Here is a 14,820-nt window from a genome sequence, read left to right as displayed (position 1 = left end):
GCGTTGCTGCTCATTTGAGTTATCCATCGTTTGTAGAATACAAAACTAATCCTCACACCAAATTGACCAACTTCTCCCGTCAGACGAAGCGCTTGTGGAAGCTAAACTGAATACTGTATAAGTTTGCCGATATTGGAGGACCCATGGCAAGGGCCGAAGTGCTTCACGGCTCGTGTGCACTACACGTGACACGGATACTGTTTAATATCTCACTGTGCTAAAATTGCCATAAAGTGACTAAAAGAAGAAATACAAGGTGATTCTTTGAGAAGACCACACCGACCAAAACCAATTGGTCGGGACAGGAATCCCTGCGGCAGCCGGAACGCTGTCAAATTGTCACATTTGTTTTAGCTCACGCAACAAGCTACTAATGCTAACATGTCATATGAAATATGAGCACATTCAGCCTTTTGGTCTTGCGCAAGACGAATGAATGTTGCACTTTCAAAGGCTTGTAAACACACACACTTGTTTTGTAGGAAGGCTGCGGCTTTTAAAGTGAGAGCAGGAAGCAGATTTTTTTTTAAAATTATTTTTATTATTATTATTCCTAATTTCAAATGCAATGAAGGCACACATTGTCAGCGGAAGCGGAATTTAGCGAGGCTGTGTGTTGAAGAAGCGCTCCAGGACGGGCTCCACATCATCTTGGCCGACGTAGTCTGCCACCAACATGCGCTCGCCGTCCGCCGCTCCTCGGATCATAGCCGACAACTCTGCCAAAGACGGGCAGGGAGGCGGCGAGTGAGCGAGGCGGACAATGGGGGACATTTTGATGATTCTTTGTTTTAATCAGGCGAGCGCTCACTGCGTCCCGATGACGGTCGGAAGAGACACAGGGTCCGCTTCCTCATCAGGTAGGCGTGGCCCAGCTCGTAGCCCACGCCCAGCGACGGCTGCGTCACCTCGGCGACCACCACTGTCACGGCACACGTTGACGTAGAGTCAACCGTTGATGCTTGCGGAGGGACAAAGACGGCGACTCTCACCGTCAGCTTGTCGGAGCCAGTCCAAGTCCCGATCGTGAATGGCGCCGTCGTCCGACTTTTCACCTGGACCCAGCCCACCACCACGTGTCACAATTTATCCACTGCCGCTAAATTTGGACATGTATTTCTCATGCAATTCACGGCAAAAATAGCACAAAGTGGCGAGTTGCCGGCCGGTCGCCTGGCAAGCCACACCCACTTTGTTGAAAGGAAAGAAAGTTGGTCTGGCCGTTGAAAGCGATTTCAGTCCGGCTCAAAACCAACCATGCCATCCAATTGGTTTCTTTGCTGTGACGTATTCATGGTGAGCGACGTCACAAGAATCATCATGTTACCGTAAGGATGACATATAAGTCATTCACGACAGTCTGTCTTCGAGTAGCCGTGATGAATTGACTCCGCCCACCGCTATTCTTTACTCACGGACTTACATAAGATGAATATATTGTAGCAAGCTTGGGGGTCGGTAGTTTCCGACGGTCTGGACAGGCCGTGAAGGCAACACAGACTGCTGTTGGAAGCTACACGCGCGATTGGTTGCGTTTTCTTCTGGCGTAGTTACAGCTTGCTGATTTGTAAGTTGAAAGCTGTTCATTAAAAAGAGCTGTTAGCTCCATACTTGGCCTGATTATTTCACCAAGGCTACAATATGAGATATTTGTGGATGAACGTCGATGTTTTTACTACTCTTGAACGCATTGTCCCACTTCAAAACGTCACGTTGGCTCTTCCCTGATTTGAGCTTTTCATATGTTGGGTTTCCAGCCACCCATTTTTTGTCGAATTTTCAAGAAATGCGAAAATAAAACGGAATGGAAAAGCCAAAAGAAAAAGGAAAAAAAGCGCCCAAAAAGTTTTTACACTTAGAGGGGATGGATTTTGAATTTGAAGCTATCGAAAACAAAAGGAAAACGCTAATTCTGGCAATGGAAACAGGTTTTGCGAATAAACGCTGGAAAGACCGGATACCCGTCGCGTGTTTTGACCAGATATTACGTCACACGTACGTTTGTAGTCGAATTTCTGGCGTTTCCAACTATTTTGATGTCTGCTACTATTACTTAAAAATTCGAATCAAAATGGGTTGGCCTCTAGGACGGACCGTGAGTGTCCCAAAGTAAACAACATCTGACCCGTGTGGTCGAGCTTGATGTCGCCCACGTGCTCCGTCAGAACCTTCCCGAACCTTGCCAGCGTCTTGACGATGTGCTCGTACAGGCGCGCGTCAGCCCTGCCGCCGCGGATACTCGCGCAGAAATAAATCTTCCGCGTCTCCATTTCGTGCGCGCGTGACACGTGACTGGCTTTGCCCGCCCAGCTTGCCGTGTCTGGCCTCGTGCCGTCACATCCGGCAAAGTGACGTGTACGTGTTGTTGTGTCAAACGCAAACGATAGCTGGCGTCAACGCTGCCAATCCGACCGCGGGGATTCTTCGTCCTTTCCGCTGCGTGGATTCTTTGGGACATTGGAGCCGGATGTCTTCCCGTGTACATTCCTGGCCGAATTTGCCCAGGGTTTGAGCGTTTTTCTGTAGAGCTGAACTAGGAAGGAGCTTTTCGGACAGCGCCGCCCCGAACGAACACGAAGACGAACACGAACACGAACACGATTCGCTTGACGACCGCGACGCAACATGTCTGCCGGCCCCGGGCGAGCCAGCAGCACGGAACCGTGGGGGAGCTTCGACGACCACCTCGTCCAGGTAAGCTAATGCGCTAACGTCGTTAGCTGCTGGAAAGGCTGCATGCACTCTCCGTACGCGAGGCAGGCGGCATCAGTGGTGTAGTGGAGAAGTGGGTATATTCTCAATTGTCACTTTTCTTTAAAAAAAAAAAAAAAAAGAAGGAAAAAAAAGTACCGGTAGTCCAGAAAAACGTCTTCTTGTAGAAACGGGGACATGAAAGAATTAAAAATCCGTCATCTGTACTTGCTCACAATAATAAAATTATCATGACTTGTTAACACAAGCAGTCTGAAATAATATCAAATGTATCATGAGATAAGCATAAAGTTTATGTTATAAAATAAAGTACAATATTTAGTGAACAATGAACAAAAAGAGTGAAAAACAGTCTGGTTAGACTTCAGTATTGCTTTGTGCTGTATTGGTCCCTATTCTTGTGTTTTAATGAACCGGTACTTAAAATCATATAAAACTGAACTAGAGCATGTCGTTAGTGTGTAACCGGCAGCGTCCACCCCGGGAATCGAACCCACGTAGCAATCACGTATCCTGTGTACGAGGGCAAATCGCTTCACTTGAGCTAAATTTCTGGGTCACCATTGATTGTGTGGCCTGCTCTGCCTCCTCATCAGGCCAAAAGTTAGACAATCTAATCAGTGTAGGCAGGGGGGGCCGACCAAGTAGAGGAAGAGGAGGCTCGGTCATGGCTGAACGGTGCGCATCAGGGGGGATTTAGAAGTGGGTATACCCTGGGCTACACCACTGGGCAGCCTTTTATAACAAGTCGGACATCTCTACGCACGCACGCCAAAGTGACACGTCCGTCCGCGGCTTTGGGCGCAGGGTGGCGGCGCCGGCGGCTCAGCCGTCATTGACATGGAAAACATGGACGACACGTCAGGCTCCAGCTTCGAGGACATGGGCGAAATGCATCAGCGCATGAAGGAGGAAGAAGAAGTGGCGGCCGAGGCGGCGGACGCAGACGACCAAGACGGAGACTTCTTGGGCATGAAGGGCTTGAAGGGCCAGCTGGGCAGGCAGGTGGCCGACGAGGTGAGTCCACCTTCGGATTGACGCCTGCTGCGTGTGCTCGCCCAAGTGCCAAGCTGCGGTTGTCTGTCGTTCAGGTGTGGCAGGCGGGAAAGCGCCAGGCGTCCCGAGCCTTCAATCTGTACGCCAACATTGACATCCTGAGGCCCTACTTTGACGTGGAACCCGTTCAGGTGCGCAGCAGGTAGGAGCCGCCCACCCACGTTTCCTGTCTGCGGACGTGGCTTTCTGTCAGATCCAAGTTGAATGTTGTGTGCGTGCGCAGGTTACTTGAGTCGCTGATTCCCGTCCGCATGATCAGCTTCCCTCAGGTACGCCCACTTCCTGTCGCAAGCAGGTGCCACTTCCAGCGCTCTGCTCTCACCTGTGTGTGTGTGTTTAGAAGATTGCAGGCGAGCTGTACGGACCGCTCATGCTGGTGTTGACGCTAGTGGCCATCTTGTTGCACGGCATGAAGACGTCAGGGACCGTCATTGTGAGAAAGCGCACGCACGCACACACGCACACATGCAGCCAGCAAATTCGGGCCCATAACGTTGCGTGTGCATGTTGCAGAGGGAGGGCACCCTGATGGGAACGGCCATCGGAACGTGTTTCGGTTACTGGCTGGGAGTTTCCTCTTTGATCTTCTTCCTGGCGTATCTGGTTAATGCTCAGATCACCATGTTGCAAACCCTCTCCCTGCTGGTGAGGCACAGGCGCGCGCGCACGCACGCACACACCTTTGGCTTGCGAGCCAGGCGCCGGGTGGATTTAGTTTGTTTGTGACTTTGGCGTGGCGCGAGGATGTTGACGGCGGAAGCGTTTGTGTGCTCAGGGCTACGGCTTGTTTGGCCCCTGCGTGGCTCTCCTGGTCAGCTACAACGTGCACGTCCACCTGCTCTTCTACTTGCTGTGGCTGCTGCTGGGAGGACTGTCCACCCTGCGCATGGTGAGCTGGCCGGCCTTAAGCCCGTCGTCTCGGGGCCCGCCTGAGCCAGCGCCTTCCTTTTTGTCTTTCAGGTGTCGGCTCTGCTGTCCCGCACGGTGGGCGCCACGCCTCGCCTGTTGCTGTGCGCCAGCGTGTCGCTGCTGCACATGCTCTTCCTGCTCTACCTTCACTTCGCCTACCACAAGATGGTGGAAGGTAGGCTTGCGCAATCCCAACTTGCACATTGAAACTTAAAAAATAAGGAATAATAATTAAGCTCCTCCAAACTTGTTTCCGACGTGCTTAAATGGTCCAATGACGTCGCTAGCTAGCAAGCGTTGTAACGACGTCTTGTCAAGCATTCTGAACCTTGCTCACATTGACAGCTTGCAATCATCCTGAAGAAGATTTCACTTTTTTCCCCACTTCACCCTTTAGCTTTTTTTCAAATTGTCCATTTCTACACTGACAAATGCATTGGATTTATTGCGAGTGTTGGTGAGAATTGATGGAAATGGAAGCTAATGAGTTGAAAACTTGCTCAAGTTTCACTTGCAAGTAAATCCGTTAATGTCAGCTTTCTCTTTTTTCTTCAATGGAATTTAGTTCCCGTAAGTCTACAACGAATGAAAATGTTTTAGCTTTTGAAAAAGCTTCTCCTGTTTTTTTTTTAATTTAAAAAAAATAAATAAATTTTTGATTTTTTTTTTATTCAACATAGATTTTCATTTGGCTGTTTTTATTTTTTTATTTACTGTGTGCTTCCATTGCTTTTATTGTTTCCTGCACTGTCCACTTTGAGATTTATTTGATAAACGTAAAGTGCGTTACAAATAAAATTGTCCGTTTCCAGTTAATGTTTTCAAAATTAGTCTTCCGTGAAAAGCCTTCAAGCCCCTCGCTGTGGCATCTTTCAGGCCTCCTGGACTCCCTGGAAGGATCCAACATGGCCGCCATGCAGCGGGTGGCCCGAGACGTGGAGCCACTGAGGTTCAACGCCAGCGTCCTCGTCGCCGCCCTCACACTATGACAGCCCCCCCCCCACACACACACACACACATGTGTGGTGTCATCATCACGTTTTGTCTTCTACTCTTCTCGTTCTTGCACATCACGTTCATGCAGTGGAAATCTGCTCTTGAAGTTATTTTGAAGCAAAATACATCATTTGGCCTCCCAGACATTTTGTGTGTGCGCGCATGCGTGACGGGGGCATTTTTGTCACCTCTTCCAAAAGCCCAAAAGGATGACGAGCAAACGTGATGGAGCCAATCTGCTAGAAATCCGAGTGGAAAGCAGAAGGACCGCCGCCCGTCCATCGCCAAATGATCGTCTGTGCAAGCAAATCTGTTGACTGACATTTTGCAAGCTTTTCATGGAGCTTCTTGTATGAAATAAGAGGCTTTTTAATTCACTAAGGCAAGTATGGCAATCAAAAAGCCACATTTGCACATTGGTACCATTTCCAATGTCAGACTCAGAATTGACTCTCGGAACAAAAAGGCTCTGAAAACTATCACTATTTGTAAAACTTTCAAATTATTTAAATGAATGTTTCCAGTTAGTCAATTTCAAGTGTACTGTTCTGTACTTGTCCGTGATTCAATAAAGATTGTTACATAAAAAGAACACTGACTTTCATATGAGGGTTTGGGTGAGCTTAACCCTAACCTCTTTCTTTTCGCCTTTCTTTTTTTTCTTCGAGATGCTGGCGAAGTTGAAGTTGTCAGGAAGTGGCAACGTAAGATGGCTGCCCGTGCATGTGAGTCGCACTCCAGCTCAGTAGGGGGCAGCAATACACCTTAACCAAGGGACGAATAAACCCAACAACACTTTTGACAAGGTCCGCCCACGCCCCTCCCCCGGCGGTCGCTGAGTCTACCCTTGGCGAGATTAGCGAAGCAAGCAAGAATTGCCGTGTGAAAGCAACTCGTCCAGGCAGCTTGGACCGTTTGGGACTCCTGTGGGACTTTGAGTTCGAGCGGCCACAACGCGAGCGAGCGAGCGAGCGAGCGCCGGGTGAGTTCGCCCTTGACTTTGTTGCCAGCGACGTCGCAAATGGCAATTCCTTCCAAAATGGCGGCGTCGATGTCGTCGTCGTAGTGTCAAATGGAAGTCAACTCGCCCCTGAGTGGCCACTTGGTTCGTTGCTGGTCTTGGGACGCATTTGTTGCTCTCTGTGTGTGTGGTAGGTGGTGTGTGTGTGTGTGTGTGTGGGGGGGGTTGACGTCACGACGAGGCAGTGTGGACGTGCGGGCCCGCACGCGCTCATGGCGGAGCAGCGCCTCAAGATCGCTGTGGATTTGTATTGGAAGTGGAAGCACGCCGACTTTGTTGATCCTTCAATGATGTGCAGGAGCAACACTCGATGCCGTCGGCATGCTAGCAGCCGCTCAGTCTTTGGTCGGCGTCGCTTCTTGGACGACCGAGGCCTTCTTGTCTTGTTTTGAATTGAACCAAGTTGATTGTGCGCTTGTTGACTTTTGCACAAGTGGAAGCAAATGCAAATAGCGACGTCAGCACGGTCATGCTTGTAAACACGAAGATGAAAGTTCCGAGGGTGTTTTTGAGCCGAGGCTGCTATCAGCTGTGTGTTTACAGCTGATAAGGGGGAAGGATTGAACCTCGCCCCCCCCCTCGGCCTCACGTACTTCGCAAAGCTCTTGAAAAGGGAAACTCTCAAAACGCTGACAACTTGTTTCCTTATCAAATCAATCGACTGTTAACTCTTGTCATCGTCCATTAAACCTTGAGACAGGCTTGAAGGCCAAATTGTGGATTTCTGTCGTTGTCCATGAAGTCCGATTGCTTGTCTTTGTTTTAGGTCCAAATTTGCCCACATCTGCTGTCACTTGGGAAAACAATTGAGAACATTTACTGGTGTGGGTTTTCTGCTGCCCATTCTACTGCTAGCGCTATTTTGCCGTCAGCGGCTCTGATTGGTCCATGCCTCAGGTCCAACTTGGCAAATTGCAAGAGGCCAGTTGTTTGCCAAGCCACCTTTTGGTTCTGTCGGCAAATGAACAAATCCAAATGGCATGTTTCTTTGTGTTGCCCCCTTCCCATCCCGGTGGCAAGTTGGATTTGACTTTTGTCTGTCTTTTTGTTTGTCTGTCTTTTTGTTTGTCTTTTTTGTTTCCAGGATGCCCGCAGCAGGCAGCAAGCTGAAGCAGTGCCGGCTGGCCCAGGATCAGCTGGAGAAGGCCATCGATGGCGTGCAGAAGACTGAGCAGCAGCTGAGGGACAACGCCAGAGAGGTCAGAGGTCACCTTTTTGCCAATTGGAACCCTAAACAAAAAGACTCTGTATTTATTTATGCTTTTGCGGCTCGGAAGCACAAACCTCGGGCCAAAGCTTGCCACCCATTTGCTTGACTTCACAGCAGCTGCAGCCCGCTGGATGTGACCTGTGGCGTCGCTCTGTCACATTATGCTGGACAAATGACGCAAACACGCGCGCGCGACAAGTCGTCCCCCTCGCAATATCCCATCGGCGGTGCCGGTGGCTGACATTCCTCCTTGTTGGGAAAAAGACAAGCGGTGATCTCAAAACGTAAACAAGGCAAAGCGTTGATCAACGGGAACGCTCCGTCCGCTTGCTCTTCACATACTTTGACTCGCGGGCCGGCGCTTTGGCTTCAACCCTACGGACGATCAATTCGTCTTCTGTCCAATTGCATTCAAATCTGCAAAAGGCGATCCGTCGTTGATCGTCGCGAAGACGATCCGTCGTCAATCGTCGTTGTTGCTTCCTGTTCTGGTCCCCATGCGCGCACTCTTTTGCAAGGTTATTTTAGTTAACTAAAACTAAACTTAAAAAAAAAAAATCGTTACAGAAATAAAATAAAAACAAAAACTGTATTTACAAAACTAACTAAAACGAAAGTTACGACTGTAACTCCCCGCCATCTGGTGTTCGGGAGGGCACGAAATAGAACTAACTTTGGTAATTAATTGAATGCATTGAGCCATTGGGGGTGATTTTAATTAGATTTATTTTTATATGAACCTGAATAAGGACGTTTGAAAGTGATGTCATCTAGCAACCGCCAATAAAAAAGCACCTTCAGATGATGTCGCTCCTATGGTGTTTTTTTTTAAATATTGCGCACAAGTAATACACTTTTTTTTTTTCAAACTAATACTGAAAATAACTAAAAACATTTATTAAAAAAACTAAAACTATTAAAAACGAACAGAACCACCCTGAAAACTAATTCAAAGTAACTACATTTAAAAAACTAAACTTAAAATGAAATAAAAAAACAACTAAAATGGAAATTGTCAAACTATAACAACCCTGCTCCTTCGTTAGCTGACGACCAATCAGTGGCGTCAACGTCTGCGATGTGACCACGCTGTTTTTCACCACCAATCAGACGGCGCATGGCGTCGCCCGGACACTCGCGACGTCGGATCGGTGCGTCGTGGCCTCGGCGTGACGACAAACGTTGACAATGGCGGCAGCCAATCATCTTCTCCATTGCCGCGCCCGCTTTGTGGCTCGTTGCGGCCATCTTGCCTTTGCCGACGACGATGGCACGCGCGCACGAGCCGCTCCCAGAAAAGCGACCCGTGTCCGAAGAAAAGAATTGCGTTTGTCTTGTGTGTTTGTAGCGGCGAATGGTAAGAAAGTGGGATGAATGGTCATGTGACTTTTTGGTCTGGGCAGGTGCGCTGGCAGCTGCAGAGCTGCGTCAGTCGCCAGCAGGAGGCGCTGCGCTGCCGGGAGCTGTGTCTCCTGGGACACGTGGAGCTGCTGGAACACGTCAAGGCGGAAACGCTGCAGCAGCAGTTGCAGCAACTGCATCGGGTGGGTCACGGGTGCGTCACGCGTGCGCGCCAGCAAAATGACTGGCTTGACGCGCTCGGGTGAACGTTTGTCCTTTTCCAGTGTGTGGCCACAAATCTTCTACTTGCAACCCTCAAATTTCACCTTACCAGCTGCTGTTCCGCCTTTCAAAATAAAAATAAATAAATTAGAGGTCAGGCCATTACAATTTTTAATCGCATGACTTCAAAAATGAACTCGCAATTAATCGCACATTTCATATGTCAATTTGTCTAAATTTATAATAGTGCACAATTTTTTTTCTTCTTCTAATTTTTAACATGAAGTCAATTGTGAAATTCTGCACATTACAAATTACAACTTGACCCCAGTCCCCACAAAGATATGGATTATTATTTTATTGATTACTGCTAAATTGCGTAATAGTGACTCCTTTGAACGACGTTGAAGGCTTTTATTTTGTGAAGTTCTCGGATGCGCATTGATATTAAACTAGCGCAGCTTTACTGCAAGCCAGAGCCGCTGGCGCTCCGCAGCAAGCGAGCCAAGAGCGCGACCATGAGTTACACTTCACCCGCTATTTTGTGGAGTGTCTGAATAACAACACAAATGAAGATCAAGTGGTTTGGGATCACTTGAACTGACAAGATGGCGTCCATTTGGCTCTCGCAGGATTTGAGAGTGCCACGGACACCTCTTGCTCGTTGCTAACGGCTAACCGACTGCGTTCTTCCAAAGCAGAGACCCGGCGCTAGTGCTACACGGTCCAAATGGATCCTCCACGCTAACATTCTGACCCTTAAACATTGTGTGTCTTAGCTCCAGTGCATTTCTATTGGTTCATTTTGGACCTGCACGTTTCTGCTGCGTCTCGACTGCAATTCCCTTCAGGTGAGGCGTTCCAAATAAGGGGCGGTCGTGTCACGCCGTTAAAGGCACTTGAAGTTAACGCCATATTAATGCCATCATTTTGACACCCTTAAAATGAATTAATCACGCCATCAAATCCCCGAGCTGACCTTTTGAAACTGCTGAAACGGACTGTTTTCCTCTGCTCCCGTATTTGGCGGATTGTTTGCCAACGTATGGGTTGCTGTCCGCCACTGGGGCAACGGCGCCTCTGATTGGCTGACAAGTTTGGCTTTTTTTCCTGACTCACTCGTGTGCGTGCGCCTTTCAGATGCACGGCCAGTTGGACGCCATCTGCCAGCAGCTACAGAGCAGCGGCGGCGGCGACCTCGGCAAGCAGCTGACCAGCTGCTTGGACAAGTAAGAAAGTTTGTGCTCATTTATGGCAATTGCTTGATGATACGTGGCTTGAATGTGGTAAGAGGATACACGGCATGAGTAATTGGTGGCATTTTTTGCCTCTTACGATGTGTTCACATAAAGGAAAGAGTCAATAAAAGTTGTGAACCATCAGTTGGTTATTTCAACCCAGGATGGTCGCCCGTCAGCCACACACCAGCGAGTGAGGCTGCACTTGCACGTTGGGCCAGAAGGGGCAGTCTTGAGTGAAAAACTCCTGTGTGCCTTTACGAATGATGTCTGATCGGCGGATATACTGACTCGGATGTCGCCTTTTTCTCCAAGAGAGAAAAAGCGTTGGGAAGTCTGTAAAGAATTTGGACATGTCTAGTAAATGTGTGACATCATAGTGTCCCGTCCCCCCCACCCGCCCGCCCGCAGGTTGTCTTGCTTGAGTCTGATGCCAGAGGAAACGCCCGAGATGACTTTCAGTGCTGACGCGCGCTCCCTGAGGGATGCCATCACCTCGTTTGGCAGCATCAGTGCCCAGGTAGCAGGCACGCACGCACGCACGCACACACATTTTGTCTTTCGTGGAGGTGGCTCGAGCCATGCCCTCACCAAAATTGACTTAGTCAAAATTCCCGAGTAGCAAGTGGCACCAAGCGTACGCGACTTGGCGCTCGTCTTGTTGACGAGAATACTTAGGCTTCAGGGTGCCGATTAGCGACCAGCTGGCAGACGCATGCCAGGTAACGCACGTTTTGCCGTTTGTGTGTGTGTGCGTGTGCAGGAGGTTCAGAGCGGGCCTGCAAGGGCGCGGCCGGCGGAAGCTGCTCGTGGACTGGGACTTGAAGCCGGCGAAGAGCAGGTACGGTGGACGCGGACCTTTTCTCATGTTAGCTAGCTAGCGCCACTCTGACTGTCCCGCCGCTGTCCAGGAGTCCCGTCCGGTCCCGGCATCGGTGGATTTTCTCAAGGCCTGGGGTCAGCTGCTCGACCTGGAGACGTGGCTGCACCAAGACCAGAAGGCAGCCGGCCGGCAGCGCAACGATAGCGCCTCGTCCGCCTCAATCGAGAAGACGGATGAGGCGGATTTGCGCCACGCCCTGCTGGATGACGAGCTCAGCCGGTGGCTGGCGATCCCACCCGCCGAGTCGGACGGCGAGCGTCAGCGCTTGCTCTTGAAGCCGTTTAGCGAGCGCCGGCCTTGGGAAGACTGGCTGGCGGGCTCCGACTGTTCTTCCTGCTGCCGGCAGGGCTCCCAAGCGCTGGAGATCGAAAACCTGGGCCAGCTCAAGTGCCTCAAGACCCCGCCGGCCACCGCCGCCGCCACGCCGGACCTTCAGGCCTGGCTCCAGCGGGCGGCGCCGCTGCCGCAGACGTGTCGCGCCAACGAGCCGTGCTCCAGCTACTCGGAGTGCGTCTGCGACGAAAACTGCGGCAAAGAAGCCCTCGACGCTTGGCTGCTGCGGTGCGGCGGGCGAGACAAGAACGGCGTCCCAGTTGGTGCCGCCCATGTCGCGCCTGCTGCCAAGAATTTGCCGCCTCCTCTGCAGCACAGACGGCAAGAAGAGAAGGTGATGAGCCCAACGTGTCGCTAGCGCTAAGCTTCCATGTTTGGCTGCCTGCTAACCTTGCGCAATCATCTCAAAGTTAGATTTAAAAAAAAAATAAAAAATTAAATTGCTTTCGACTTGTGGGCGTGGCCTTCCCGCTCGGTGAGCCGCGTCCGTTTTTTGCTGTTGGAAGAAAAAGACGGCGGATGTTTTCTGGCATCTTGCGAGAATCGTGACGCGCCTGGACCCGGCCGTGGCGCAAATGCCTCTAAAAGGGCAAGGCGAGCGGCTGAGTAACATCTGCCATGATTTGATGAGATTTAAAATTCAAGAGTTGTTTTGACGATAATACAAGCCAGTCCAATGTTTTGGATTTGTCAGCAAGCTAGCTGGCAGACGTTAGCTAAAAGCTAACGTGAAACAGCAAACATTTTGCGCGCCATTTTCCTGCCTCATCATCGTCATCATCTTCCAAGTCCTTTGCTTTTGTTTCATCAACAATTGCTTACTAAACGCTCATCGGGAAGGAAAAACTTTATAAGAAACATTTCTGACGGCTCGTCAAATCTTCCGGCGCGACTGTCCTAATTTGATGGCCTGTGTGCAACCTTCTGCGCTTGCCGGCAGGCGACCAATAACGAGGCTGGCGTTTTTTGCACGCGTCTCCCCATGACAGCAAGTGGGTGTGTTCTCCACAGGTTCAGGCCATCTTGGAGGCGTGGCTTCACCCGTCCAAGCCTCCGTCATTGTCATCCTGCAGCAACCCGCCCGCCTCCCTCTTCCAGAGGCCTTTCCATGCACAGTGGTGGATGATTCCGAAAAAGTGGGCGGCGGCATCACAGCAGGATGAAAAGTGGCTGCTGAGGAAAAAGTGTCAGGTAGGCAAAATGGCCGCCGCCTGCCCGCCGTGGCGCCTGATGTGATGCCACGCGTGTGTTGACTCGCCACAGGAAGGCGTGACCTTTCCTTCCCTCTCTGACGCCTCCTCCGGCATGAAAGTGGGCGGCGACCGAGAGAAATGGCTGCACCAGCCGCCTCCCGTTCAGGTGAGCAACAGCCTCCGCTAGATTGGCCTTGGCGAAATGCCGGAAGATGACGCGAAGGGCAGATTTGCGACATGCCGGATGATGACGTGAACGGTCCCGGATGCTCAAAGCGATGGTGGCGCCCTCACGAGCCCTTGAGCAACACCGCTTCCACAAACAGTGGCGATCCTCCTCACTCGCCGATGGCTCAAACATATTGTTGTTTTTCAAATCTCTTGAATAAATTGTGAAAAATGTTTGAAAAGTGAACGTGAGCAAAGTGGTGGTGATCTCAGGCTGCACTCGAGCGCCGATTTGAAGCCAGTGAACAAATCCTCCATTTTACCACAGACTACATCCGAGCAGTCGCCTGTCCTAAGATGGTCGCCCGGCGACATGGATGGCCGCTGTGACTTGTTAGCAATGATGCTAAACTCGCTAATGCTTTTTCTTCCAGATTTGAGGAGTTGGATGACGACTATTAACGATTTGATGGCAAACAGCAAATGGATTGACCACCCGCTCACCAAATTTGAACTCTTCCAGGCTGTCTTGTTTGAACTCCAATATTTTGATGAAACGTTTGATTGTTGCCTTGAGCATATGTGCTCACTTTTAATCCAGCTTCACTTTAGTACAATGAAATTGACTTTTTTTTTGCTTTCAGAAATATTCTATTGTTGAATCAACATTGGACTTGTTTTTATGCGAGTGTGTGGGGGTGTCATCAGTTGTGTGATTGATTGTCTGGAAGCTGAATAAAAGTTGACATCCCAGGTCATGTATCTACTTTGTGCTGTTAAACATATGGTGAAAAGCTGCGCATGCAAGTAACGTTGAAGGACTGCAAGCAAATGTGCCTTCACTCGTCCCCAAACGCGAAGGCCTTTAAAGTGGGACGTATCGTGGTTGGCTGCTGTGATTGACGGCTGCATTTGAGGAACTTGAAAGTTTGTGGCCAGCACTTGAATGAAGGGCTGTCCAAATGCAATAGCTTGAAAACATATAACACGAAATTGGCCCGTGTAATAAGTTTCATATGGAATTTTAATGCTTTGACCTGAATTTGAAAGACAAACTTAAATGTGCATCACCAGCCAATAGTTGAACATTATTACTGTTGTTTTGAATGCACTGAACGAAGACTGAATTGATTTGGATGGAGCAAGTCGGGCCCGTATTTGAATGCAACAAACATGACGGGACTCTTCGGGTTTGGGCCGGGATAATGTCAATACAATATGGACGACATAACATAAAAGGTGAACATTTAAACGTTCTCGATGTTGTCAGGTGCTCCAGCAAAAGTTTCATTTTGCTTTGACAAATGTGCGTTCACTTTGCTTTCACAAGGGACAACATATTCTCGTATGATTTGAGAGCACCCCCCCCCCCCCCAAAAAAAATACACGGAAAAGGTGTGCTAACGAACAACTAAAGTTTGCTTATGCTTGTGAAATTTCCCCAAGACCAATCGAAGCAACAGATTCAAATCCAGATATGATATCCTCGGCCTCAATCCCTTGACTGCGCATTCTTGAAAAGAAACTCCAGAACATCA

At 49.7% G+C, this 14,820-nt stretch overlaps 3 protein-coding genes across 9 annotated transcripts; 2 read left to right on the top strand and 1 right to left on the bottom strand.

The window, feature by feature from the left end:
* Positions 1-513: 513 nt before the first annotated feature.
* On the bottom strand, positions 514-2,417 carry dnph1 (2'-deoxynucleoside 5'-phosphate N-hydrolase 1). The gene is made up of 4 exons (XM_077581400.1): positions 2,126-2,417; positions 993-1,055; positions 812-922; positions 514-719 (listed from the first exon to the last, which is right to left on the bottom strand). The coding sequence occupies exons 1-4, from the start codon at positions 2,268-2,270 to the stop codon at positions 601-603; spliced, it is 438 nt and encodes a 145-aa protein (XP_077437526.1). The 5' UTR covers positions 2,271-2,417; the 3' UTR covers positions 514-600.
* A 122-nt stretch (positions 2,418-2,539) lies between these two features.
* yipf3 (Yip1 domain family, member 3) lies at positions 2,540-6,265 on the top strand. Of its 2 annotated transcripts, none has more exons than XM_077581399.1 (9): positions 2,540-2,694; positions 3,520-3,729; positions 3,804-3,910; positions 3,992-4,037; positions 4,112-4,201; positions 4,282-4,413; positions 4,544-4,657; positions 4,729-4,852; positions 5,554-6,265. In XM_077581399.1, the coding sequence occupies exons 1-9, from the start codon at positions 2,626-2,628 to the stop codon at positions 5,664-5,666; spliced, it is 1,005 nt and encodes a 334-aa protein (XP_077437525.1). In that variant the 5' UTR covers positions 2,540-2,625; the 3' UTR covers positions 5,667-6,265. The 2 variants fall into 2 exon arrangements, with proteins under 2 accessions (XP_077437525.1, XP_077437524.1); XM_077581398.1 differs by having other exon boundaries at positions 4,109-4,201.
* On the top strand, positions 6,255-14,035 carry ncoa4 (nuclear receptor coactivator 4). Of its 6 annotated transcripts, none has more exons than XM_077581394.1 (10): positions 6,255-6,398; positions 6,480-6,655; positions 7,779-7,893; positions 9,308-9,448; positions 10,608-10,696; positions 11,117-11,225; positions 11,469-11,546; positions 11,617-12,255; positions 12,933-13,112; positions 13,185-13,710. In XM_077581394.1, exons 3-10 carry the CDS (start codon positions 7,780-7,782, stop codon positions 13,299-13,301), a joined length of 1,467 nt encoding a protein of 488 aa, XP_077437520.1. In that variant the 5' UTR covers positions 6,255-6,398; positions 6,480-6,655; position 7,779; the 3' UTR covers positions 13,302-13,710. The 6 variants fall into 6 exon arrangements, with proteins under 6 accessions (XP_077437520.1, XP_077437523.1, XP_077437521.1 ...); XM_077581392.1 differs by lacking the exons at positions 6,255-6,398; positions 6,480-6,655 and adding exons at positions 6,879-7,672; positions 13,717-14,035 and having other exon boundaries at positions 13,185-13,280; XM_077581397.1 differs by lacking the exon at positions 9,308-9,448.
* Positions 14,036-14,820: the final 785 nt, after the last annotated feature.

Source organism: Vanacampus margaritifer, chromosome 12, assembly GCF_051991255.1.
Source record: "Vanacampus margaritifer isolate UIUO_Vmar chromosome 12, RoL_Vmar_1.0, whole genome shotgun sequence".
Classification (NCBI taxonomy): domain Eukaryota; kingdom Metazoa; phylum Chordata; class Actinopteri; order Syngnathiformes; family Syngnathidae; genus Vanacampus; species Vanacampus margaritifer.
The sequence above is the reverse complement of the archived record's forward strand: the minus strand, read 5'-3'. Positions and strand labels throughout refer to the sequence as shown.